This window comes from Rhinopithecus roxellana, chromosome 1, assembly GCF_007565055.1.
Source record: "Rhinopithecus roxellana isolate Shanxi Qingling chromosome 1, ASM756505v1, whole genome shotgun sequence".
Taxonomy (NCBI): Eukaryota; Metazoa; Chordata; class Mammalia; order Primates; family Cercopithecidae; genus Rhinopithecus; species Rhinopithecus roxellana.
The window spans coordinates 11,594,554-11,621,581 of NC_044549.1; the positions used below are offsets into that span (position 1 = coordinate 11,594,554).

At 36.1% G+C, this 27,028-nt stretch overlaps 1 protein-coding gene across 2 annotated transcripts; it reads left to right on the plus strand.

Annotated features, from left to right (window-relative positions):
- The first annotated feature begins 668 nt into the window (after positions 1 to 668).
- On the plus strand, positions 669 to 25,776 carry CHMP2B (charged multivesicular body protein 2B). Of its 2 annotated transcripts, none has more exons than XM_010382779.2 (6): positions 669 to 962; positions 11,110 to 11,201; positions 16,000 to 16,194; positions 20,153 to 20,255; positions 23,673 to 23,779; positions 23,979 to 25,776. In XM_010382779.2, the coding sequence occupies exons 1-6, from the start codon at positions 929 to 931 to the stop codon at positions 24,087 to 24,089; spliced, it is 642 nt and encodes a 213-aa protein (XP_010381081.1). In that variant the 5' UTR covers positions 669 to 928; the 3' UTR covers positions 24,090 to 25,776. The 2 variants fall into 2 exon arrangements, with proteins under 2 accessions (XP_010381081.1, XP_030795578.1); XM_030939718.1 differs by lacking the exon at positions 669 to 962 and adding an exon at positions 7,748 to 7,976.
- The last annotated feature ends 1,252 nt before the right edge of the window (positions 25,777 to 27,028 follow it).

Consider the following 27,028-nt stretch of genomic DNA (forward strand, 5'->3'; position numbering starts at 1 on the left):
TTAGACTAGCCTACAAATCTGTGTGTGTGTGTTTTAATGTTTCCAGCCAAGAACCTTAAACAAAAAGTGTAGCATTAAAAAACTTCCCTTCGTCTCCGAGATCCCCCAACTCTAGACACTGGATCCCCGGAGACCTAAGCTGGGTCATCCAAGTCTGGGGCGCCGGGCGGCAGGTGAGCGGCTCGGGCCCGCAGGGGTCTGCGCGGGTGGGCGCCGGGAGGTTGCCGAGCCAGTCAGTGCCGAAAGGACCGTGAACTCTCCAGGGGCCAACGATCACCGGGTGCGGAACTCAACGTTTCCGCCAGTTCCTGGACTTACTCGAGTAAAAACAAACAAACAGCAGCAACAACAAAAATACTAACAGCAATGGGACCGTAATAAATCAACTCGGAGTGGGTGCAGGCGGTTCCGGGACAACCCACACTTAGTCTAGGATCCCGAAGATCCCTCATCCAGCTTTCCCCGGGGCAAGCGGTGAAGCGCTAAGTAAGGCTGATCACTGTCCTCAGTCATCACCGAACCCGTGCACAGAACCCGTGGCCCCACGCTCTCCTACCCACGCCGGCCCCAGACCAGTCTCACTGCCACTCCGCGCGCAGGAGGAACTGGCAGCCGCGGACGTGAGGAAACCTGCTGCGGCTTCAAACTCCGTAGTGCGCAGGCGCGACACACAACGCGCAGGCGCCGCCTAGAAGTGACTTCTCCAAAAAGTGTCTTAGTTCCTGGTCACCTGAGCTCCGGGTGACGCGGCTGCGGTAGCTGCGGATACACGCCTTCCGCGGGTCCTGCCTGGCGACCCCTAACTCCTCCTGCTGTCTCTCCGCTCCGCCACCCCAAACCCGCCAAGGTCGTGTCCTTTTCCTCCTGTCCTTTCCCAGCGTTGGGCCGGACCGGGCCGAGCCGGACCGCCCGGGCGCGGTCTTTAACCATGGCGTGCCTCTTCAAGAAGAAAACCGTGGATGGTGAGTTCCAGGCCGGGCTGAAGGGGCCCAGCTCTGCGTTTTCCCAACGTCTTTCGGGGCCTGCCGGCCGGGATTCTGCCTACTGTCTGTCCCTGGAGGCGGGGCTGGAACAAGTGGTCCCACAGGTGACCGCCCTCGCTGCACCACTTCTCTGCCTCCCTCTTGCTTCTGACTCACCTCACCTTAGGCTCACCTCGGCAGTCTGGTTGCTTCCCTATCCTCACACTTCCCCCACCCTCGGGTTTTCCTCAGCAGGATGCTGAGCGTTTCGAGAAGGCTAGCGGGGTGCTGCTGACCCTTGAGTGTCAATAGATTGGAGAGCTGATGGATTTCTTGTTGGTTTCCTCTGCTTCGATTGTTGCTCTTCGGTTGGGAGACGTACTACTTGTAGGCATCCAGACAGGAAACTTGCAGCCTCGGAATGGGGAGGGGAGGGGATAACAGGCTCCAGTTAAGAAACGAAGTTGGGTCTGGGTCGGTTGCTTCTTTAAGAACACCCCATCAATAAAGTGATATGAAACAAATGCTTTTTTGATTGATCCCAGTAGAAAAATAAACCCAAGAGAAGGGCCCACATTTAGTTTTCATAATGGATTTTTCTCCCTTATGATTATCATTTGCCAACTAAAATAAGAGATGGGGTATATATTGTCTTCATAGAAGTTTAACATGTAAAGATACTGGGGTTGTTTCCCACATTTAGCTTAATATCATCTTGAGGGGAAAAAAGTGAATGTAAAAGAATGTACAAGTTTTATGGTGCTCATATGCGATGCCTGTAATGTGTTTATATAATACTTGATATTTTCATTGACTGCTACCAGCAATTAAATTCATTCAAGTTATTTAAAAATTGTGTTCCCCATTATATGTTTAGTCTAGGTTGTTGCTGGTTCAGCCAAAGAATCACTTCTTTGTAAGGGTCTAATTCTGCCACAAAAGGAGCAGTGGTAGCTAGACGGTGATTGGTACAAATAGGGTGCTCCGTCCAGACCTGGAAGTAACTCCTTCATTCCTTTGTGTTGACTATTCCAATGCCAGCAAAATTATTTTGGGGAGGATAACAAAGAAGTCATCTCTGCCCTGCTACTCTACTCTTCATTTCAACACATAATGCTACTTTACCTCTAATTTATCAGATGACATAATACATTTTTCCTTAATCTGGGTGACTGAACATTTTTTTGATTTATTGACTTTTTATTAAGTACCATTTGCAATACCTGGAATAACTACCAACTTGGTATATAATATGATCAATGATGTGAAATGGATTTTATGTGTGCTTTTCATGAGAATGCTGCTTAATCTTTAATATGGCACTTTATTTTTTCAGTGTTTTAGCTACCACTGTTGTGAGCTTCACTTATTTTACAGTACTCCAGGGAGTGGAGATGGGGGAACGATTTATTTTCTTTTTGCTTGAGTTTTATATAGTTACAGGGTTTTTTGTTGTTTAGCTTTATGTAGTGAGAATTTACTAAATGGAGGAAAAATGGTTTAATCTCCCTTACTGTGATGTTACAATTAGAGTTAATTTTTTTTTAACAATAAAAACCAAACATTCTAGTTTTAATTGCTTAATACCGTCAAATATTTTCAAAGACATAAATCTCAGTTCTGTGGTTCCTGGTGCCTTTGGAAATCTGGTGACTATTGTACTTGAAGTGTAGAGGGGAGAAAAGAAAGACAATGGGGATGTGCAATGAGTGCTTAACTGTATACTCATTTGCAGTTATTTCTTCCAAGAAATAATGTTTTTGCTGAATAGATTTATTTGTAAAAAAAAGTCCTAAGGACTCTTGCTAGGAACTATGCCACTAAATTAACCATATGTGCAATTTCCAAATGTAAATTTGGCCAGCAGGTACATTTACTATAAACTACCAAGATGCATACTTGATGTTTTCTTACATTATCGTTTCCATTCCAATCATTTACTGACATCTTAATAAATAGATCTGTATTTTCATTATTTTGATGTAGAGCTTTACTTTTTTTACTCTCTGTTTTATTGAAAGGAAGGTTTTTTGTTTTGTCTAAAAGGTGACAGCATTCTTCTTGGTAATGAGGCTGTATATTATGAATATGAAATTTAATGTATTTTTATTTCTTTCTCTCAGATCCTTGGATTGATCATGAGCTCTTTTATTGTGTGCTGACTTTTAAATCTGTTCCAGCAGTAATGAAATTCTGATATATAAGGGAAATATGTACCTGCCTATAGATCTGGGAAATAATTGAATCTTTTTTTCTGTTTGGATTGGCTGGAAGAGTTATATACTGTATCATTAAAGACTACTGCACATGTAAATTAAAAAGGAAGACAACATTACAGCACTTATTACTATTCAGAATTATGTTTAATTCATTTTTGACACAAAGATGAACAAGTCTCTGCAGTGTATACTTTGCTAAAGAAATTAATAAGAGGTATACCTCAAGAGAAGGGAAGAATCCTTTGGAATTTGAAATTACAATTGAGTACTACTTGTGTAAGGATATACATATATATATATTATTATGTTTACCTACAGTGTTTATTTTCCCCCTTTGTAGACTAATAGTGACCTATTTAGGGAAGCGAATTATGAACCTGTAAATCAGGATCCCACTAGGACTTGTCATAAATGCACAACTAAACATGCCTTAAAAGTGAAGTTCTTTAAACACTATATAATTTTTGTCTGTTAACCTCGGTAGAGACAAATTTGAGTAAACCAACACTGTGCTAACCATTATGCATGCAGTATCTTATTTCTCGTAAAACCTGCAAGTACTCATATAACATCCTTATAAAATGAGAAAAGCAAAGGACTAAGTCATGTGTTCAAGATCATATAGCTATTAAGTGTCAGAGCTAGGACCTCTTCCCTTTGAGTATTATTACTACTTTTTTCTTATTGGAGGTTGATAATGAAACAGTTTAATTTTGCTCCTCTTATCAAGCACATGAAATTCTCAAGGTTTGGTAGATACCATGCAATGTTTACATTCTTTCTGGAACCAGACTTTTCTTTTGGAATTAGTGGTAGAACTTTACTTTGTAACGGTGGTGAAACTGGAAATAACCCACTCCTGACTCTCCCTGGACACAGCATTTCTTCGGAAGTATAACCAGTTTCTTTTTGCTTTTATCTAAACCTTTTGAAGGAGTAGTGATGTCGTATCTCCACTTCTTTTCTTAACAGAGTGCCTCCCTCACCTTATAGCAGTAGATGTTGCTTAGATCATCGGTAACTTCTAGATTGTAAAATCTAATGGCCGTTATTAGTGATCATCTCTTGGGCCTGTGTTTTGCATTTGATCCTGATCATTAATTTATTCTCTGAAATTCCCTCTCTTAACTTCCAAGACATAACACTCTCTTAATTTTCCCCAAATTCCTCTGACCACTCCTTTCTTTCTCCTTTCCGTATTTTTTTTTTTTTTTTAATTTTTCTTAAACCTACCCCTTATATGTTAGTGTTCTTCTTGGTTCCATCCTAGGCTACCACTGTTCTAACTGCATTCTCCCCCTGCATGATTTTTTTTACTCCTATTTTAATTATAACTTAAGTACTGATAGATCCCAAATCTGTGTCTCTAGATGTATTTTTGAGTTTCAGGCCAGATGTCCAACAATTCGCAGAGTATCTGTATCTAGGTGTCTCACAATACCTCAAACTCAAGATCCCATACAGAACTCATCATCATATCCTCTTCCAGTGTCGACAGTGCTTGATGTTGCCCTCTACCATCAACTCATTACCAAGTCCTGCTGCTTTTGCTTCTTAAATATTGAACACATAGGATCTTCCTCTGTGTTCCCTGCAACTCTTTGCTCTAATTCGGATCCTACTTACCTTGTACTTGACTATATCACCTTTTTGCTTTTCTTTCCTGTAGCTTCGTAGCCCTTAAATCCTTCATCTACAAAGTTGCGTGTGTCATTGAAACTTGAACCCAAATCTGACTATGTTACTCCTCAATGTAAACCCCTTTATGAAATCTCCGGCGCCAACAGGATCCACTGTGAGTGTTTCAGTAATGCATGTATGGCTCTCCTTGAACTGACCCTTCCCGTTCTAGCCATCTCTCTGGACATTCTGGTGTCCAGCAGCACTGTTCCTCTGTTCACTGGTATCTACCGTACTCTTTCTCGCCCTGATGTATTTTTGCTTTTGATGTCCTTATGCCTAGAATTCCCTTATTCTCTTCCTCTAGCGAACCTGAACTAGCCTAGGTTTGTTTCTTCTCAAAGTCTCTATTAAGTACCTCACTACTTGTGTTCCCCTTTTGTGGCATTTTTTTTCTGACTTGGATTCACTAGAACAATAATAGAGCCTCCTGTACTTTCAAAGTTGAATAATGCTTATTCTGAGTCTCTTCTACATTCCGTGTTTGTAAGGGGCTTCAGAGTCTTCAGCAGAAATGAAAATATATCTGCAAGAGTTTCTAATTTAGAGATTAAATCTCTGAAATAATATCATTTACTAACCAAAGTAGTATTTCCAACATCCAGGGCTTAGAAGAACCTGGATCCACACTTTACCACCCACTGTGAACTGTAGTGCAAGTTAGAGGTAATTTGAAGAACACTACAGAGAGAAGAGGAACAAAGCTTCTTGGCTTTTGCCTCATTGGGATGATATTTGCATATGCTAGTTGTCCAGAGTTCAGAAACTATGAGGTTTTGTCTAAGTTGGAATAAATCCCCTGTCAGTGTATCAGTTGTGATGCCACATTTCTGATGTTAAAAGGAAGTAAAATGGAGTATCTTTCAGAAACATTTTTTTTTTCTCTATTCCAGAATAAAATACACCATTCTCCTGGTGGCACCTGCAGAATTCAGGTCTTTCCCAGGATGTCGTGTGTCCCTTTAGTGCTCCTTATTCTGGATATTTAAAAAACTCAAATTTTACTTTCTACTTAACCCCTCCATTCTTGACATACCATAGAAAAATAATTGAATGTGGGATTGAGGAACACAGTATACTCTTCTGAGCATTTTCTTAGAAAAACATTCTCCCTCCTTTTAGAACAGTTATTTCTGTAGGCAAAATGTGTTCCTTCGGTATTTCTGCATCCCCAGCATGACACCAAAGACAGACATTTCCTTTCCGGCTACCATTTCATATCTTCAGGTCCATTGGCCTGTGAGGCTTTTCTTCCAGGACACATTCCCTCTCATTCTCTCATTGATCTAAGCTGAAAAATGCGCTTTGACAGTTTTCTGAACTGAAGTTTTATTGATGATGTTACTAAAGCTTTTGTCGTTGAGGACCAAATGAGACTCAAAAGTCTGCTGACATGTGCCCATCTCAAAACCTTGTTTTAGTTCTTGAAAACACTGGCATTTTTATAATTATAAATTGTTTCAGATTAATTCCTCAGGGCTTGAGTGACTTTTGAGAGTTACTAGTAGGAGAAAAAAATTATTTTTGCTACCGCATATGCTACCATGGGTCTTGGCTTGACTCTCCCATTTTCTCTTCAGTGTTTTGCCTCTTCCAAGTCCTGCTGTTTCTCAGCTTAAACCTGGTTCTTAAGTTGGTTGGCTCCCTGACCATGTATAGGTAGAATAAAGCTGTTGGTATGATCCCCCTTTTTTCTTTTTGTTTTCTATAGTTGCCTTTTGTTTTCTTTTTACCATGTATTAGAACTGATTAGTTAAGCTGATAATATTTGTCCCTGAGTGTCAGATACACCATTCCCAAAACCTGAGAAGCAAATTTGGTTTGCATATCAAATTCTAATTACTTTGTACCCACTCTCACTCTCATTTTCCTTCTGCATTTGAGTAAATCTTGTTCCTAGAACCAGAACTTTCTAGATAGTGACGTTTAATGTTTCTTTTTAATGCCTTAGCTTTTGAGTTTGTAATATTTTTGCAATTTTTTTTTTCTCTTCATCAACCCAAGATGAAACATCCTCACATAGCCAGGACCTCTTTTCACTTTACTGTTCATTGGCAAGCTCCATCATGCTTAGTTAGCTGAATTCACACTCACTCTGGGCTTTTCTTATAGCCATAGCACAATTAGGGTTTGTCCAGTGCTGTTTCCAGTGTCACAGTGCTCCCTGTTCCCACTGATACTAGCTGTTACAGAGCTTGTAGGTGAAGTCTAAAGTAGAAGCTACCTCTTCCCTGGAGATCTTGATACCTTGAAACTAGTCAATGGAGATTATAAAGTAGGATATAGGAACATTTTGTTTCTATCTCAATTCATATAATGATTAGGTTTAGAGGAACTGATAGGCAATAAAATCGCATAGATAAAAATGTATTTTCTCAAATTAAATACATTTAATAGTAGCAAATTTGGCTTATTAAATTAAAGAGTCTGTTATGACCTTATAGTGAAAAACACAACATACAGTATAGTGGCTACTTGTCTGGTAGATCAGCTTGAATCCTGCTGACTGGTGGTGATTTGTGTACTGTTCCCGCATTCCTGAGGCATTCATCCTGAACTGCCTTACAAACTTGAGATAGCCCCCCACCTTCCCCCAAAAGAAAGGCACTTTAAATAGTGCTACTCACAAATTAATGAATGTCCATATTTATACTTGATAAATACTTTTTGCTTTTATCCTCAAATGTACGAATTATATCTAAACTAATAATAGGGAGGACAGGCATGATTCAAGTTGGGGCTTGCCCTCAAACCCCAAGCAGAGAATTCTGTTGAGCTAGACTGGACCATATGGGAGACCTTTTTTGTTTTGTTTTTATTTTTTATTTTTTGACTTTTTATTTTTTGTAAGCAGGTAAACCATATTGACTCGGAACCAAACAAGGCAGAAACAGCTTGTGTCTCTTAAGTCAAAGACTTAAGTCTATGATCTTATCACTCTGCTGTAGACCTGTGTATTTCCTTCAGTAAGAAGAACCTGAAAGACTTGAGACAGGCTTTTAATGCCCAGAGTGGAGCTGGCCTGGGTGGCCTTTTCTAAGTGTTGTGCTGGGCATGGGCGAAGAGAGGGTGTTGGATGAATCAAGCCTCCAGACCCTTTTTATCTCACTGAATGGTAAGAGAGAGAATATGCTATATCATATCCATGTACCTTTGGCATTTTCACAGTGTGAAGTTTTCTGTTACCACCTATTGTGATGTCTTTGCAGCAAACCACAAGGTAGATGAAGTCCTAGAGAATGAAAAATTCAGTGTACACCCTTATCTGCCTGAAGAAAGAAGCAGAGGATAGACAGGAGTCAAGCACTCTGTCTCTCTTAGGTGGCAACAGTACCCTGTACATGTTTCTGTCATGATCTTGCCTCACATTGAAAAATGGGGAAGGTAGAAAGTTATAAGGGAAATAGCCTATTATTTCAATGCTCCACATTTCCATTGTAGAAAGCTAGCTATCATATTTCAGATTTTACTATTGTTAAATTATCTTTTTTGACAACTGATTTTGTTTTACATTTTAAAGACGTGTTAAATATGCCTGTAAGAGGAATCCTTTCACATTTCAATGTATGTGTTTGTACTCCCATAGATCGCTACTAAGTATGATGTATTGGGATGGTATTTGCATGAAGAAAGGTGGGACTACAAACAAGCATGTATTCGCTTCTCTTAAAGAGATTGTAATCTTGGGATGAAATCATACCTACTAAGAAATAAATCTAGTGGATAATAAACGTGGCTGTAAAAACGTGAACATTGTCTCAGACCGTTTTCATATTATTCCTTCTGAATTATCTAGAAGACCAAATTATTAAACATGGATTTAATATAGCGATTGTTTTTAAAAAAGAAGAGTAATTTGTTAGTTTTATAGTATATTTCTATTGTCTCATATGAAAATATGTTTTACTGTCTTTCCATAATATGTTTTAAAGTGTTGTGATTATGTTTTAGTATGTAACATTAGCCGCTCTGAGTTTATAGCTTAGAACTGTTTAAATATTAATAGGCCTATTAACAACTATGAGGCTGTGGAATATGCGGTAGTTAATTTTCTTTATTTTTCTTTTATAATATACAGTGACTGTTATGGTACATATAGTTACATTAAATTGAGAAACGTGAAATCAAACTATTTTAATTAAATTACATGTTTTGTTGAATTCGCATGTAATCGTACTTGTTTTTCCATAAAGATGGCTATACCTAGCCTCGATGATTCTCAGATACCTACTGGGTGTTCAGCAATTCAGTTCAGTTCTGACAGTAATTATCTAGAGTTAGGGCAGACCCTATAAGTGAAAGACAGTCCCGCAAGACTGCCCTACTTCAGGTGCCACTTGGAAGTCCTAGGTTGCCACCAGTACTTCTGACTGACCAGGTTTTCCTCCAACTTCATCTTCAGGTCTGATAATTCACTAGGACAACTCTTAGAACTCATCAGAGTGCTTCATTTACTGTCACTGGTTTATTTTAAAGTGTACAACCAGGAATAGCTAAATGGAAGTGATCCATAGGTCAAGGGTCGAGGGTGGAGGACAGAGCTTCCATGCCCTCTCTGGGTATGCCATCTTCCTAGCATATCAGTGTGTTCACCAACTTGAGATTCTCTGAATCTCTTAGTTAAGGTTTTTTTATAACCTAATCTCAAGCACCCACCTCTGCTGACATGTGGGGGTGGGGTTAAAATGTCTCACCCTTTAGTCAACTGTTTGATCTTTCCGGTGACCAACCTTTCTGAGGCTATCAGCTGCCCTCCCACACCTACCCCATATACTCAGATATGGTGCACAGGAGCTTGTTGTGAATAACAAAAGACATTCCTATCATTCAAGAAATTTCAAGGGTTTTAGGCCCTCTGTGCCAGGAACCCAGGACAAAGACCAAATTTATATGTTTAATTATATCACCCTCATAATGAAAAAAATGCATATAGATAGAATTTTAGATCTTAACTTTCAGCAGTTGCTGTGCACCTGTGACAATTATCTGGCCACAATTTAACTTCTCAGTATAGTGGCTTGTCTTTCTGAGCAGCACTGTTGTAGCTTGTATAAGACCATCATCATGACTGGGCACAGTGGCTCATGCCTGTAATCCCAGCACTTTGGAAGGCCGAGGCGGGTGGATCACCTGAGTCGGGAGTTTGAGACCAGCCTGGCCAACATGGTGAAACCCTGTCTCTACTAAAAATACAAACATTAGCCAGGCATGGTGGCACATACCTGTAATCCCAGATACTCGGGAAGCTGAGGCAGGAGAATCACTTGAACCTGAGAGGCGAACCAAGATGGCACCATTGTACTCCAGTCTGGATGACATGAGTGAAACTCCATCTCAAAACAAAACAAAACATCTGATACTGCCAATTCATCTTATACTGGTTGAGTTTAGGGAGTCCTTAGTACACAAAGGAGTTGTCTCCAGAAATTCATTTATTATTTGAGTTTAAAATTTAGAGCACATTTTCTATGGAAACAGTGGGGTAAGTGGTAAATGTTTTTTATATCAGTCCATTGGCTTTATGTTTTTTATATCAGTCCATTGGCTTTGACAAAATAGGGAACTAAGTCCAAAAGAAGATCGGGTGTGTTTGAGTGTTGCGGATGAAGAGGTTCATGATTCCACTGAAAGATAGGGAAATGAGAGTATGTTTGTTATTTGGGGTCAGTCTATAGATGTCTGAGGAAAGGTGTGTATTACGGACTGAAATGTCCCCTCTGCCCCCTACAATTCATATGACAAAGCTCTGACCACTCGTGACTATATTTGGGGATAGTGCCCTTAAGGGTGTAATCGGGGTTAAATAAAGTAAAAAAAAATTGACATCTAGTAAATCTAAAGGTTTTTTTTTTTTTTTTGGAGACGGAGTTTCGCTCTTGTTGCCCAGGCTAGAGTGCTGGAATACAATGGCATGATCTCGGCTCAACGCAGCCACCTCCCAGATTCAAGCTATTCTTCTACCACAGCCTCCCGAGTAGCTGGGATTACAGGCATGCGCCACCACACCCAGTTAATTTTGTATTTTTAGTAGAGATGGCTTTTCTTCATTTTGGTTAGGCTGGTCTCGAACTCCTGACCTTAGGTGATCCACCCGCCTCCACCTCCCAAAGTGCTGGGATTACATGCGTGAGCCACCGTGCCCAGCCAATATAAGATTTTTAGAAATCATGATCTGTGAATCCGGTATTTTAAATGTTATTGAAAATTTTACAACCCATAAATTTAGGTTTCTTTTGTGATTCTCCTAGATGTAATAAAGGAACAGAATCGAGAGTTACGAGGTACACAGAGGGCTATAATCAGAGATCGAGCAGCTTTAGAGAAACAAGAAAAACAGCTGGTAAGTAGAACATTATATTTCAGTTTAACTTTTCAAACAAATTTGGAAACTGCTGTAGGAATAATTAGCTAACTAGGAAAAAGGCACATGGCAAGTGGCAAGTGATTTACTTAACTAAGAAATGGCAGTTAATTTTTGTGTCTTCTGCTTACCTTTGTTTATTGTGTCATTCTGCTGACTTTTATTGGGATTCTGTGTATTCTGTTGATTATAGAATCAAATTATTCTTCAGTTTGTGAGAGTCATGAGTAGGAAGAAATATTGCTCAAGGCAGAACCACCTTCTTAGTTAACAGCAAAGATAAAATAATGGAAAACAAAGGAAGGTTATTTTAAAAATTACATTAACTCAGAGGAGTCTTGCTTGATATTTTAAAGATCATTGTGTCTTTGACAATGAGTGTACTTTTATAATAGACTGATCTGCTTCATTTTTAAATATTCTTTATGGTATGTTTTTATGTGTGTGTTGCCTCAAATCTTTAAAAAATAGCTTTATTGAGGGATAATTGACATGCAATAAACTGTACATATTTCAGGTGTACAATTTGATAGGTTTTGACATATGTATAAACTCATGAAACCATTATTACAGTCAAGGTAATGAACATACCCATCTTTCCTAAAAGTTTCCTTATGCCCCTGGAAATCCCTCCTACCCATCCCTGCCTGTCTCCCTTTTTCCTGGTGAAGCAAATACTGATCTGTCACTGTAGATTAGTTTTCATTTCTAGAATTTTATGTAAATGGAATCATAGAATATCAACTCCTTTTTATGGCATCTTTCACTCAGCTAATTATTTTGAGGTTAATCAGTGCTGTTTCATGCATTAGTGTTCATTACTTTTTATTGATGAGTATTATTCAGTTGTTTGGATATTTCACAATTTGTTTATCTGTTTACCAGCCAGTGGACGTTTGGGTTGTTTCCAGGTATTGGTTGTTTGAATAAAGTTGCTTTAAACATTTAATCAAAGTTTTTGTGAACATGGTTTTCATTTTTCTTGTGTGTATTCCTGAGAGTGAGATTGCTGGGTCGTAGGGTAAATGTATGTTTAACTGCTAAAAAATTAAAGTGCTGAAAAATTTGCAGAGTGCCCGTAATGTTTTCTCTTCCCATTAGTAATGTATGAAAGTTGCAGTTGTTTCCCATACTTGGAGTTGACAGTCTTTAATTTTAGCCATTTTAGTGGGTGTATAGTAGATTGCCATTTTAAATTTCATTTTCTTAATCACTAATGCTGTTGAACATCTTTTTATATACCTGTTTACCATTTACTTATCTTTTTTGCCAGAGTGTCTATTCACATATTTTACCTATTTTTTCATCAAATTGTTTTCTTACTTAGTTACAATAGATTTTTATATATTGTGGAAACAAATGCTTTATCAAGTATATGTTGTGAAAATATTCTTTCCAAGTTCTTAACCTTGTCCTTCATTTTCCTAAGTGTCTTTTGAGGAATGAAAGGGTTTTTTTGACTTATTTTGATCAAGTACAATTTTTTATTCTTTTATTCTTTTTTTCAATGTTGGAGTTTCTTACAAATGTCAGTTGGGTCAAATTTGTGATAGTGTTTTCTAAGTCTTCTGTATCATTGCAGATCTTCTGTCTACTTGTCACAATTAGAGTGTATGCATAAGAGTGGAGTTGTTAATATTTCTCATCCTTTTTTCTATAATTAGTACTTTTAGTGTACTACTTACTTTTAGTGTACTAGCTCTGAGTGCCTAACCCAAAGTCAGTAATATTTTCTCCTATGTTTTCTTCTAGAAATATTACCATTTTAGTTCTTACATTTAAAACTGTGAACCATATTGAATTAAGTTTCAGTATGGTGTCAGGTAAGGGTGGAGGTTCACTTTTTGCATATGGAAGGTCAGTTGTTTCAACATAATTATTGCTGACACTTTCCCTTGTCATCTTTGTGGAAAATCAGGTGTCCAAATGTAGGCATCTTTCTGGGCTCTATTCCATTGATTTATATGACTGTTTTTAAGCTAATACCACATTATTTTTGTTAATAAAGGTTTAAAGTAAGTCTAAAAGTTAGCATTAATTCTTCCACTTCACACTTCTTTTTTCATAATTGTTTTGGCTGTTTTAGGTGCTTTGCATTTCTATAGGAACTGTAGAATACAGATCAGTTTCTACAAAAAAGATCAGATTTTGATTGGGATTATGTTGAATATGTACATATTAACATTGTGTCATAAGACATATTAACATAATGTTAATTAACATTAACAGAAGACATATTAACATTATGTCTTCTGACCTATGAAGGTATTACATCTCTCCATTATTTAGATCCCTATTTATTTAGATCTTCAATTTTCCTCAGCAGTGTTTTGTACTTGTTGAAATGGTTGTGTGGTTTTCTTTTTTAGTCTGTCAATACAGTGAATTACTTTGATTATCAAAAGTTGAATCAACCTTTTGTTCCAGGCACACACCTCACTTGTTAATGACATACTTTTTAATATATTTTCAGTTTGCTGAAATTTTAAGAATATCTGCATCTGTGTTCACAAAATATACTGATTTGTAGTTTTTTTTGTGTGTGTAGTGTAGGAAGCAGTGCAGTGTTTTTATTTGATTTTGATATCAGGGTAATAATGCTGGCCTAGTAATGCTGGCCTCATAGCATGAGTTGGCAAGGTACTCTTTTCTTTACTGGAAGAGTTTGTATGGTTCTTCCTTAAATGTGTGATAGGATTCATCAGTAAAGTCATATGTGAATGAAGATTTTCTTTGTAGGTAGATTATTAAACTACAAATTCTTTTTTAAAATAGATATACAGTGGATTAGGTCATCTGTCTTATTGAATGATCTTGGTGGCTTTAGTCTGTCAAGTAACTTGTCCATTTCTATTAAATTTTAAAATATACCGATATGTTGTTTATAATATTCCCTTACTATCCTTTAACATCTTTAGGATAAGAAGTGATGCCCTTCTTTGCTTTCTCAGTATTTGTAACTGTGTTCTCTCCCTCTCTCTGTCTCTCTCTTTCTCAGTTTCCTTCGTCATCAGCCTGGTTAGTAGTTAATCAATTTGATTGATCTATTAAAAACACACACATATACACACAAAACAGCTTTTGCTTTTTGGTTTCGTTGATTTTCTGTATGGATTTTTGTGTGTGTGTGTGATGAAGTCTCATTTTGTCATGGGTCTGGAGTGCAGTGGCACCATCTCAGCTCACTGCAACCTCTGCCTCCCGGGTTCAAGTGATTCTTCTGCCTCAGCCTCCCAAGTAGCTGGGACTACAGGCGAGTGCCACCATGCCCAGCTAATTTTTGTATTTTTAGTTGAGACAAGGTTTCACCATGTTGGCCAGGATGGTCTCGATCTCTTGACCTTATTATCCACCCGCCTCGGCCTCCCAAAGTGCTGAGATTACAGGCGTGAGCCACCGTGCCTGGCCAGATTTTTCTTTCCTAGTTTGTATATTTATTTTCTTGTTTATCTTATTTCCTTACTTTGTGTTTCATTTGTACTTCCTTTTTCTATGTTATGTTGAAGCTTATGAAGGATTCGTTTTTTTCAAATGCAAACTTCAATGCTGTAAACTCTTCTAAGAGCAATTTTAACTGCAGCTCACTTATTTTTATGTTGCATTTTCACTTAAGTTCAAAATACTGTTTCCTCTGTGCTTTTTTTCTTTAACCCATGACTTATTTAGAACTATTATTTTTAAATTTCCACTTATTTGTGATTTTCTTTTCATATTTTTCTTACGAATTTTGAGTTTCATTCTAGTTAACATACTTTGTGTGATTCCAGTCCTTTAAAATTTATTGAGCCCTGTTTTCTGATGTAGAATATGGAATACTTTGGTGATTGTTTAGTGACACTTGTAAAGAATGTATATTCTGCTGTCAGTGTTGGAGTTTCCTACAAATGTCAGTGAGGTCAAATTGGTGATGGTGTTTTTTAAGCCTTCTGTGTCACTGCAGATTTTCTGTCTACTTTTAGCAATTAGACTTTATGCTTAAGAGTGGAGTTGCTGATATTTCTCATGCTAATTATGCATTTGTCTATTTCTCCTTTCAGTTCTGTCCATTGTGTTTTATATATTTTGAATCACTTTTATTAGGTACATATACATTTAAGATTGCCCTGGTATCTTTATGTATTGATTCCCTTATATCATTAGAAATACCCCTTTCTGTTTCTGGGAGTATTCCTCGTTCTCAATTTTATTTCATCTCTATTAATATAGCCACTCTAGATTGGCAGGTTTTGATAAGTACGTTTATGGCGTATATTTTTCTGTCCTTTCACTTGACTTTGTTTTTGTATAAGGTGGTGTCTTCAGATAGCATATAGTTGGGTTTGCTTTCTTATCTAATCCGACAGTCGGTCTTATAATTGAGGTATAAAATGGACTATTTTATTTAATGTAATTATATTATTAGTTTTAGATCTATCACCTTGCCCTTTGTTGCTCTGTCCCACCAACTGTTTGCTTGGATGTTTGTTCTTTTTCTCTTACCTTCCTTTGGATAGTCTTTTTTTTTAAATTTTCTTCTGAGCTCTACATGTGCACTGTTGTGTAGACTTGCTTTGTATTCATGGATGAAGATACTAGTTCTGTCCGTTCCATGTAAACATGTAGGCTAAATTTCCTTCTTAGATTACTCTTTTGCTGTATGACTTTATAATAGCTCCTTCCCCTCTTCATGATCGGGGAGAAAGGGTCTGTTATGTATATTAGATCTGTTCTTCTGAAATAAATTATTGAGGACTACCCCTTAATGATTTTATTTTATTTTGTTTGTTTCTTCTCTTAGGAATTAGAAATTAAGAAAATGGCCAAGATTGGTAATAAGGAAGCTTGCAGAGTTTTAGCCAAACAACTCGTGCATCTACGGAAACAGAAGACGAGAACTTTTGCTGTAAGTTCAAAAGTTACTTCTATGTCTACACAGACAAAAGTGATGAATTCCCAAATGAAGATGGCTGGAGCAATGTCTACCACAGCAAAAGTAAGTGGGAGCTTTTATATTCATAGATTTATAATTTTATAAATGATATTTAAATATCAATATTGAAAGCAGATTTAAAAGCACCTTCTGGTATATATGTGGTACAAAATGTGTATAATTTTTAGTAAAATGAGTTATAATACTAGATAATCCAGGTAATTACTCCTAGATTCTTTATTGATATGTTTTAATACAAAATTTATTGTTTGAAGACAATCTATTTTCTTTTTTTTTTTTTTTTTTTTTTGAGACGGAGTCTTGCTCTGTCACACAGGCTAGAGTGCAGTAGCAAGATTTCGGCTCCCTGAAGCCTCCGCCTCCTGGGTTAAAGAGATTCTCCTGCCTCAGCCTCCTGAGTAGCTGGGATTACAGGCATGCACCACCAGCACACCTGGGTAATTTTTGTATTTTTAGTAGAGATGAGGTTTCACATGTTGGCCAGGCTGGTCTCGAACTCCTGACCTCCGATGATTCACCTGCCTAAGCCTCCCAAAGTGCTGGGATTACAGACGTGAGCCACTGCACCTGGCCAACAATCCCATTTTCTAAAGATTACATGTAGCTTCTGATTTTATAAAATTGACTTGTAAAAGTATTTACTTTTTTCCCCTCTAATTGTCAGATGATTTTTGACCTAATCTCATTGTATGTTCTGACTACCTTTGAGTGATCATTTCCTCTTGATTCATTTTTATGAATGTGTCAGAAGGTCACATGAATAGTAAGAAAGATTTATCAGAATGTCTGTCTAGAGCTGATGTTTCACTCACTGCACACACACACACACATTTTTCTATATCTATAATCAGTGTTTTTACTGTGGAGTTTAAAGGACTCTGAATCTTTCAGTCATTTAATAAATAAAGCACTCCTTGACACTGTTAGTAATCAAAAGAGGCTAAGACAGAAGCTCTGCTTTCACAAATTTTATAGTTCAGTTGGGGGAGCTTAAGATATGTCTCTAGGAACCTACCCACTATATATCAGTCGTGCTAAGCTTTATGAATTGCACAGACCTTTGAATAGGGTGATCTAAAAGACATTGCATAAGACAAAGGTTTTAAGAATATCATTAGAGGTTAGATGTACAGAAGAGGGATTATGAATATGAAGTGCAAAAGAGAAAAAAAGCTTCAGAGGAAAGTACAAGCTTTATGTTAGGGAAATGGTATACACGGGCAGTTTTTTGTCATTCATAGTAGTTATGTCCCATGAAGTCGGGAACACTGAAATAGTGCATATTGAACCGTTGCTCCCAGGGGAAATACTGAGTTATATTTCTGTGAGCCTTTGCCCACAACATTTTTTCATCACCTAATCTGTACCTAACTAACCTTGCATTTCTGTTTAAAGATGCCATATTTAATAGATAGTTGATTTGCTCATATTGAGCTCATGACTAATGGGACTATATCTCATTCCAGAACAAAGCTTATCTAACATATATTTTCTTCATAAAGCTCATCATGTCCTTCTTTCACTTAGGAACACTGGGCAGCATGTTAATACAATGTTTGGGGATCATTTTTTATCAGTGAAATCACCAACAAAAAGTGCAAAAGTGAGAAAAATGTGACACTAAATAAACTGTGGAAAGGACACTTAATTTGCGGTAAAAAGGCAGAACATCAGCTTGTTTGACCTCAGCTGGAAATGTGCATGTTGGGTGACTCAGGTGTTTTGCTGCTTTGTAAATGTCCACAGATAAGCATTAAAACACTGCAGGTATTCATTTGAGGTTACAAATACATTTTAATGAGTAGGTAAATTCTCAAATATGGAATCCACAAGTAAGGAGTATTAACTGTAGTTGCGTTTTAGACAGCAGAGCACATGAAAGTCGAATGCTGTACAAACTTACAGTTAGAAGGAATAAATTCAATCTTTGATAGCAGAGTAAGGAGATTATAGTTAACAAAAATATATTTTCCTCGGGTGGTGGACACCCTAAACACTCTGACTAGATCACTATGCATTATATGTGTGTAACGAAATTTTATATGTGCCCAATACATTTGTGCAAATAAAGAGTAGAGTGCATCCATTTTGTGAAGTCCAAAAAGTACAGTGACACATTATAATCTTTAAAAAGAGAAAGTTTCAAGCCTCAAGCCGGGCATGGTGGCTCATGCCTGTAATCTCAGCACTTTGGGAGGTCAAGGCAGGCAGATCACTTGAGGCCAGGAGTTCAAGACCAGTCTGGCCAACATGGCAAAACCCCACCTCTACTAAAAATACAAAAATTAGCTGGGCATGGTGGTGGGGATCTGTAATCCCAGCTACTTGGGAGGCTGAGGCAGGAGAATTGCAGAAACCTGAGAGGCAAAGGTTGCAATGAGCTGAGATCACGCCGCTGCACTCCAGCCTGGGTGACAGAGAGAGACTCTGTCTCAAATAAAAAAGAAGAGAGAGAGAACGTTTCAGTACACATTTTGTTTCTCAGTTACCTTATTCTTTTTGATTGTCTGATTTTTGAGACAGTCTTGCTCTGTTGCCCAGGCTGGAGTGCAATGGTGCAATCTTGACTCACAGCAACCTCTGCCTCCCAGGTTCTAGCGATTTTCCTGCCACAGCCTCCTGAGTAGCTGGCATTGTGGGTGTGAGCCACCATGCCTCACTAATTTTTGTGTATTTAGTAGAGATGGGTTTTTACCATGTTGGCTAGGCTAGTCTCAAACTCCTGGCCTCAAGTGGCAAGAGAAAACGTAGCGCGTTTAAGGAATAAAAGATGTGTCTAGAGGGCAGTAGTGCAAAGTTTAATCCATGTTAGGGCTCATAGGCAAATTATGGAATTTGACTTTTAGCACTTAAAAGCACTGGAAAGCCACTAGAGAGTTAAGTGTGTTGGGGGTGGGGAGGGATGAGGGGAATGCAGTATCATACTTGGAAAGGATACTTTGACTACAGTATTGCACACAGTTGAGAAAGGACTGTTTGCTTCATATCTTTGAAATCAACGTGTTTTCTATTGTATGGTTTCTTTTAATATACTGAATTAGCTATATAATGCATACATATATGTTTATCATGCATATATTATACATCATATATATAAAAATGCAGTCATGTCTGCTTTAACATTCTGAAAAATTCATCTTAGGCAATTTCATCATTGTGCAAACATTTTGGAGTGTACTTACATAAACCTAGGTGATATAGCCTACTACGCATCTAGGCTATGTGGTATAGCTTGTTGGTCCTAGGCTACACTGTACTGAATTTTGTAGGCAGTTGTAACATAATGGTTTAAGTATCTGTGTATCTAAAGATAGCTAAACATAAGAAAGGTATAGTAAAAATGGAGTATTATGATCTTATGGGGCCACTGTCGTATATGCTGTGGGTCATTAACCAAAATGTAAGCACATGACACATGATTGTAAATAAATTTTGGTGATGCTAGAGAACATTAATCTCTTAATGAAATGAGTTGTGAATGTATAATGTAAGAGAATTGTTTTCACATAGTTTTTCAAAACTCACATTTTTATATTTTTTTAAACTGTCATTTTAAATGTGTTAATAGATTAAGTATGTATGCTAGTATATCTTCTAATCTTTTTAAATTTAGACATTAAAAATGTTAATGAAAGTTTTTATAAAAATTAAATTTAAAAATTTATTGACATTACCTACTTGCTACATAAACAGGTAAATTTAGTTTTCCTATTTGAATAGCAAAGGATTTTATGCTGATAATGTTTTTTATTACATAATTTCTTGCCTGCTGTTCAGATGAGGTTTTCCACACTGGTCTTTATTATATAGATGTTAAGCAGATGGTTTCCAAATGACTATTTCATTTTTTTCTAGAATATTTACCACTGTGTGTTTGATTATGGTCGGATGGCTATCTTTTAAAAGCCTGTCTATATTTGATGTGTTCCCTTTTGACTTATTTCATAGTAAAATTTTCAGAATTATGAAAGTAACATGAATCTTGTAAATACATTTAAAGACAATGCAGGCAGTTAACAAGAAGATGGATCCACAAAAGACATTACAAACAATGCAGAATTTCCAGAAGGAAAACATGAAAATGGAAATGACTGAAGAAATGAGTAAGTTTAATAAGTTATAATGAAATGTATAGTTTTCTTATCTTTGAATTAGACATTTATTTACTTTAAGTCTCATATTCTCATTCACGAAGGTAGAAATGATGAAACCAAAAATGACAGGCTCAAAATTCTATTTGTATTTAACTGAGGGAAAGGTATAAAATATGTTATGCCATATCTCTATTACATGTTGGCTTTAGCAGTTTTACTTTATCGATTAGTATACAAAAACCAACTTGTGAGGTAAATAATTCTTCATGATATAAGTCAGGCAGTTTCAGAGTTATGTTGACTCTTTGGTACTACAGAAGATTTGCCTGTATTGGGCTAGAGGTAATGGAGCTCTTTGTTGTTGTTGTTTCTCATTTTTTTCCCTCTCACAAGAGTCTTCTAATATTTAGTTTTTGTCTTTTTGAATATAAACTAATTGCATGTTATGGTGGAAATACAGAGAATACAGAGACAGAGCATATAAAAATCACAGCACTCAGATGTAGTTACTGTTAATGTTGTACATTTATTTTCTGTTTTTCTCTCATAATCTTGATCTACAAAAGTGAAGTCACCTTACATGTACAATTATGAATATCTTGCTTTTTAAAAACATGGTAGTATAACATAAGCATATACTTGTGACCTTGACATTAAATCTTCTCTGAAGTCTTTTTAAAAAATAGCTTTAATATCATTTAACATCAGTATACCCTAGTTTATCAAACCATTCTTGTGTTGGTCAGTAAGATCGTTGTAAAATTTTTAACGTGTTTGATAATCCTTTTAAAATATGTTTAAGCATTATCTTTGACTGAATTTCTGAAATCTCCTTAGAATATTAGCTTTTATAAGGCTCTCGGTTCGTGCTACCAATTCTTTCCAGAAAGACTACACTGATTTTTATTTCTCCAATAATGAATGACTGATCCTTCATAGCACCCTGATCAACATTAGATCATTATTTATATTATGTTAAAAACTGGCATCATTGTTTTGAAAGTATGTTTTCTAAATGTTTTACAACTATAAAACATGAAAAATAGAAAAAATAAATGTTTTACAACTGTGTGGGGATATACCAGTTTAGCTTTGCTTATCTGCTAGTATTTTAGTTTAACAGCATTTAATAACATTTAGTGTGTAAAATAGTATCTAATTAAGTTACCAGGGTTAATAAACTCATTATTATTCTAGTATTCTATTTCAGGATACCTATTTTTATTCTCGGTTGTAATAATATTGCCTGTTTATCTTTGACAGCTCCAAAAGTTCTGTAGTTTTTACTTCAGGCCTTTAGTTTGAAAACTATGAGTTTTTTCTGGTTGTTGAAACATCATCAATCATATTTTAATGACTGAGAGAACTGTTTATTATATAAACTGTTATTTATATAATGATCATAGTATTTAACATGTGCTTTCCAATGCCAGTGATGGCAATCTTTACCAGAGAAATTAACTTTTCCATTAAGCTATAATGAAAAGAATCAATAACCCTTACTTAATCAGATATCTATACCTACTGCAGTTGTTCTTATTTGTATTTTAATACATTGCAAATTAGTCTGTAGTATAATAGTAGTTATTGATGGTTACTCATTTTTTTTAATAACCTAGTAAAGTACACTAACAATATTTTCATCCCAAAATAAATTCAAGGTGTAAATCAATATGTCTTTTTCCAGTTGAAATTTATATTCTGCCATGTTGCTCCAAAGCTTGTTCACATTTAAGTTAAGACACAAGATCTTTGGGAAATCTTATAGTATACCTGTGATGAGCATTATTACACTTTTTCTGAAAGCGTTCTTTGTTAGTCTGATTACACCTCTCTCATCTTTTTCTTCTATCTACTTCATTCATTTTTCTTTTTTTCTGTGACCACTTCTTTACTTAGGCCCTTATAAACTCTGCATAAGCTGGACTTCACATCTCCCGTATTACTTTGCTAAGTTACATCTGAGTAACATACGGCTAAATTATTTTTTTCCAGGATCTTACCTCTGAGCATATTGATTAAATTCCTTCAGGGGTTTTCTGCTTACTACAAGATAAAATCCCCAAATTTTAAATAAAAAACACGAAGGAAGTATTTAGGTTATGAAACATCTTCAGTTTATACCCTAGATGACTGCCTAACTTACGTGACATTTTCCAGGGAGTCATGGTGCATAAACCCATAGATTATAGGTTTGTTACTATAGCAGTCCTAAACCAGGACACCCTGGTACAAGCATTCTATAGACAAGGACTCTGGTAGTAAACATTAAGCCTGTTTGTCAGGAGCCACAGTTTCCAACATGATTACAAGGAAATCAGACTAGGTTACCTGTCTTTCTTCTTCTGGGGACATTCCCCAGATACCAGGAGAGGAACAATTTTAGGCTAACTGCTGTAATTTTTTTTTTCTCCCAGACATTTTCCATTTATGTACCTTAAATAACAACCACACAGAAGAACTTATTCTTTCTCGCTTGTGTCCCTGTTGCCTCACCATAGCTTTGCCCAGGCCATTCCATTTCTGTGTCTCTGTGTGGTTAACCCCTATGTGTCCTTGCCAGAGTACTTCACATGTTACTTCCTCCCAGTTGGATGTAATCTCCTTCTCTGAAACTTTGAAATCATTTATCTTTTCTCTTACCACAATCTGTTGAATTTTTTTTCTTTTATACTCAAGTGTCAACTACCCTAGGTCTTTATTTTTCTCCATCTATACACCCATTGTATTTGCATTGCATTTCAGGCACTAGGTGCCCAGTTTCAAAGATAAAAAAGACACAATCTCAATCCATCAAAAATTGTTTCCCCACAACTCAACATGATGCATTCTATACAGAGTGCTTTCAGTAAATATTTTGGGGAGGGAAGAGAGGTAGGAAAGGTTGTAGCAGTAATAATCCTGTTAAATCAGACATCATTCTTTAAGCAAATTTATTAAAATACTGGACCTTAGATTTCTTTAGAATGTTCTACATGTATCTTGAATGTAAATTTAAGAGGTATAAAAATATGATTATAGATATAAAAAGAGTAAATTGTTTTCCAGATATTAACAGGATATTTTATTCTTGCATATTCTTCCTCTACCAGCTTAATGGATACAATTTGTGAAATAATATTTAAAAATCTTAAACATGTAGGTGTGACTATCACATGGTTTTTGTCTATTAGATGTAATTTTTTAAAAAACAGAGTAGACTTGTTTACTATGGAATAATTTGTGTTGAAATGAACATTATTCCAGATTTAATGGCTCAAATATGTATTTATCAATGTACTTCACTGACATTTTGAAGGATTTTTTTAATTCACTGAATCTGCTTTCTGTATTATACAAAATAGTTGAGCTAGACTGTAAATATGTAAATCTAACCTGAAATTTGTTTGAAAGTAAATGCTTTGCTCCTTCTCTCTTATCCCCCAGTCAATGACACACTTGATGACATCTTTGACGGTTCTGATGATGAAGAAGAAAGCCAGGATATTGTGAATCAAGTTCTTGATGAAATTGGAATTGAAATTTCTGGAAAGGTATGAACATCTTTTCTTAGTTGGAAATAGTTTCTACCTACCACCTTTGTCACTTAATTGTTTTGTTTTTACTATTAGGTACATGTTTTTTATTTCTGTTTCAAAAGTAAATTAAAGAGACCTCTTTACAGCACATCCTGTTATGTCCTAGTCCAAATGTTTGCTAATGCACATTTTTGTTTTTCTTTGTTTAATATAGATGGCCAAAGCTCCATCAGCTGCTCAAAGCTTGCCATCTGCCTCTACTTCAAAGGCTACAATCTCAGATGAAGAGATTGAACGGCAACTCAAGGCTTTAGGAGTAGATTAGTCAAAAAATGTCATAATATTTTGCTTACTTATAATTATGTAGTATAAACCAAGCACAGTGCGGATTTCTTTTACAAAACACATGTATTTTGCGGAAAAAAAAAAAAGGAGACTATGAGTGAACAGTTGTTTCCTAACCCGTGGCTATTTTGAATCTTTTGCCAAAGAATGACAATGATGCAAAAATGGGAACAGTTTGGATTTTAATTAGAACTATTTAGGAGTGATGATGTGTAAAAACTTGACTTCTCTTTTGCATGGCACAGAGAAATTATATTCCTTACTTGATGTCAGTTTAGGTTCTAAATCTTTTTCACTGAATATAAAAATCTTGTTAAATGCTGTTAGGCACCAACTTCAAGAGGGTTGTAAAAATATTAAAAGTGTATCATTAATTCTGTATCTGATGCTTGTCTTTTGTAAGTGATTATGTGTTATGACCATAGGCAGTTACAGCTGCCAAATTATTTTTAAATGGTCAAAAAGAAGAGTGCTATTTAAACGTCTGTCTTAAACAAAAACTGTCATAGCTTTTCTTTTTCTTTTTCCGTTGGGAGAACATTCTAGTTGGTAAGTTTATTACCTTTCAAAATGTGCTTGGCACCTGCCTTAAATAGCACAGATCTATTGTGCACATCTTTAAATTGTTTCAGCTGGCAGAAAAGAATTACATTTAAAACCGAAAGCAAGGCCTCAATACAAAGATTATCCTGGCTCTTTTCTATCTCTGTGGGCCTCGTTGAAATATGTACTCTTATTTTAGACACTCCTCTCTTAAAACAGACCAGGTTGTCCTGGTCTCAGAAGAAACCTATGATGACTTGTCCCTTTGATGCCATTACTGTGCATTGAATATAATTAGTAAAAATAGACAATAAATAACACTTTATAGTAAGTAAACAATATATTTTGGCCGTCTAAAAAGTGAGGATTATAATTATATGAATTATAATTTAAACTGTTTAATTTTGTTGAATGTGTATATTGAATCTTCTAAATTGAAGCCATTATTCTCAATTAAGTACTACATCTATGACAATGCTTGACCTACATTTTTAAAATAAAAATTAACTTTTTTTGATAAATAAACCACAATTTTACCAGAAATTACTGTCTAAATGTGTATTAGCAGTATTTTTTAAGGTGAAATTGCCATGGTATCTAATGAATGTGTAGACAGAGAGAGAAAATGAAGGAGTGCCAGACTAGTTAGAATAGAAGTTAGGATTAGGTTAGTTTTGAAAAATGATGTTGTAATATATGGGTTCTAACACATCCTACCATGAAAACTGGAGGAGATATGTGTAACCTGGTTAATTTAGGATGGTGGACATTTTGGGCTAATACTGACAAAATACATCTTAAGACTACTATACATGTGACACGGATTGCTGGAAGGAACGAAAAACTAAACTGTATAGTTTATATCCCATAAACCATTTTATAATGTGCAAAGATTAGGTTTCGTTATTGATAGTATTAAATACACAGTTTCTCTTAACAGTGATGGGTCAAAACATTTTACTGGATTATGGAATGTTTACCCGAACATGTTTTGATTCTTGGATGTACATAATAACGCCATCTAACTTATTTACTTTCTTGTTTACATGTGGGAGCTTTTGTTTTTAAAAATTATTTTGTTAAAAAAATCTCAATAAAGATATATCATTGTTGTCCTTTTCTTACCTTTTTTGCTCTTTTTGGTTGCTGCTAAAATTAAAAATTTTATTCTTATTTAGTAATTTTTCAAAAGAATGATCTTTATTATTTTCCCAGAAGTACAATTAGATAAACTCTGCTACTTACATTTAAAAAAAAAAAAAAACAAAAAACAAACAAACAAAAAAAACATCTTTTTAAGAAATAATTGGTACAAGACTAATGTTTGTGAATGTAATAAGCCTAAGATTTGGTGGTTTCACATTAATAATTTTTTCCCAATATTCCCAGGGATTGAACATTTTTAAGTTTTATTTTTGAACATGTAAGTCCTGGTGACTTATTTCATTTCAGTCAAACATGGATACCACAAAAGAATTTGTACATAAAAGACAGAGAGGTCATCTGATTTGGCTACATTTATAAAGTGTTATGGTGGCAGTTTTCACAATCACTGTCACTATAAATTTGTAATGTTACCCTATCCTTTGCTAAAAAGAAAACAGTTACTTTTGAGCCCTTAAGGAATAAGAAATAAGGGTTCTTATAGATTGAGCTTAATGAAAATACTGTTTTTTTTTTAACCTGCTTTTTCTAACTTTTCTTTAGGCACATAAAAAAATTTAACAATTGTAATCAAACAAGAGGTTGCCATAGAAGGAATAGAAGAGTATCTCTGTTACTGAAAAGGATACAGCCCAAAGCCACATTTTGTTACCAAATGAAACAGTTATTTATGGGGGAAATTTCAGAGTACCAGAGAAGTAGAATGTGATATGAAAATGTCAATACTAATGATAACACCTGTTAGAAAACATAAAATGACCATCTGTCAGATGATTATGTTGCACACACCGTACTGTGTGCTCTGAGGGAACTATCTGGTTATTGCAAGAGCTAACAGAAAGGGGCTCAAGACTGTGATCCTATGGAACAGAGAGAGGAAGCTGTCAGCCTATGGGCTTTATGTTGTTTGACTTGCACAGTGATGTATATTTTACTATTTGCGTTTGAACGTCTTTAGGAAAAACCTGGTACTCTCTTTTTGGCCAAAATGCATTTCCTACCATCCTAGTTGCCATACTTCCCACCTGATCTCTGTGGGCCTAATTGAAATATGTACTCTTATTTTAGACACTCCTCTGTTAAAACAGGAGTTTTAACATGTTAAAACAGACCAGGTTTTCCTGGTCTCAAAAGAGACCTGTGATGACTTGTCCCTTTGATGCCATTACTGTGCATGAAAAGGTGTTGGCAACTTCAGAAACACAGATCAAC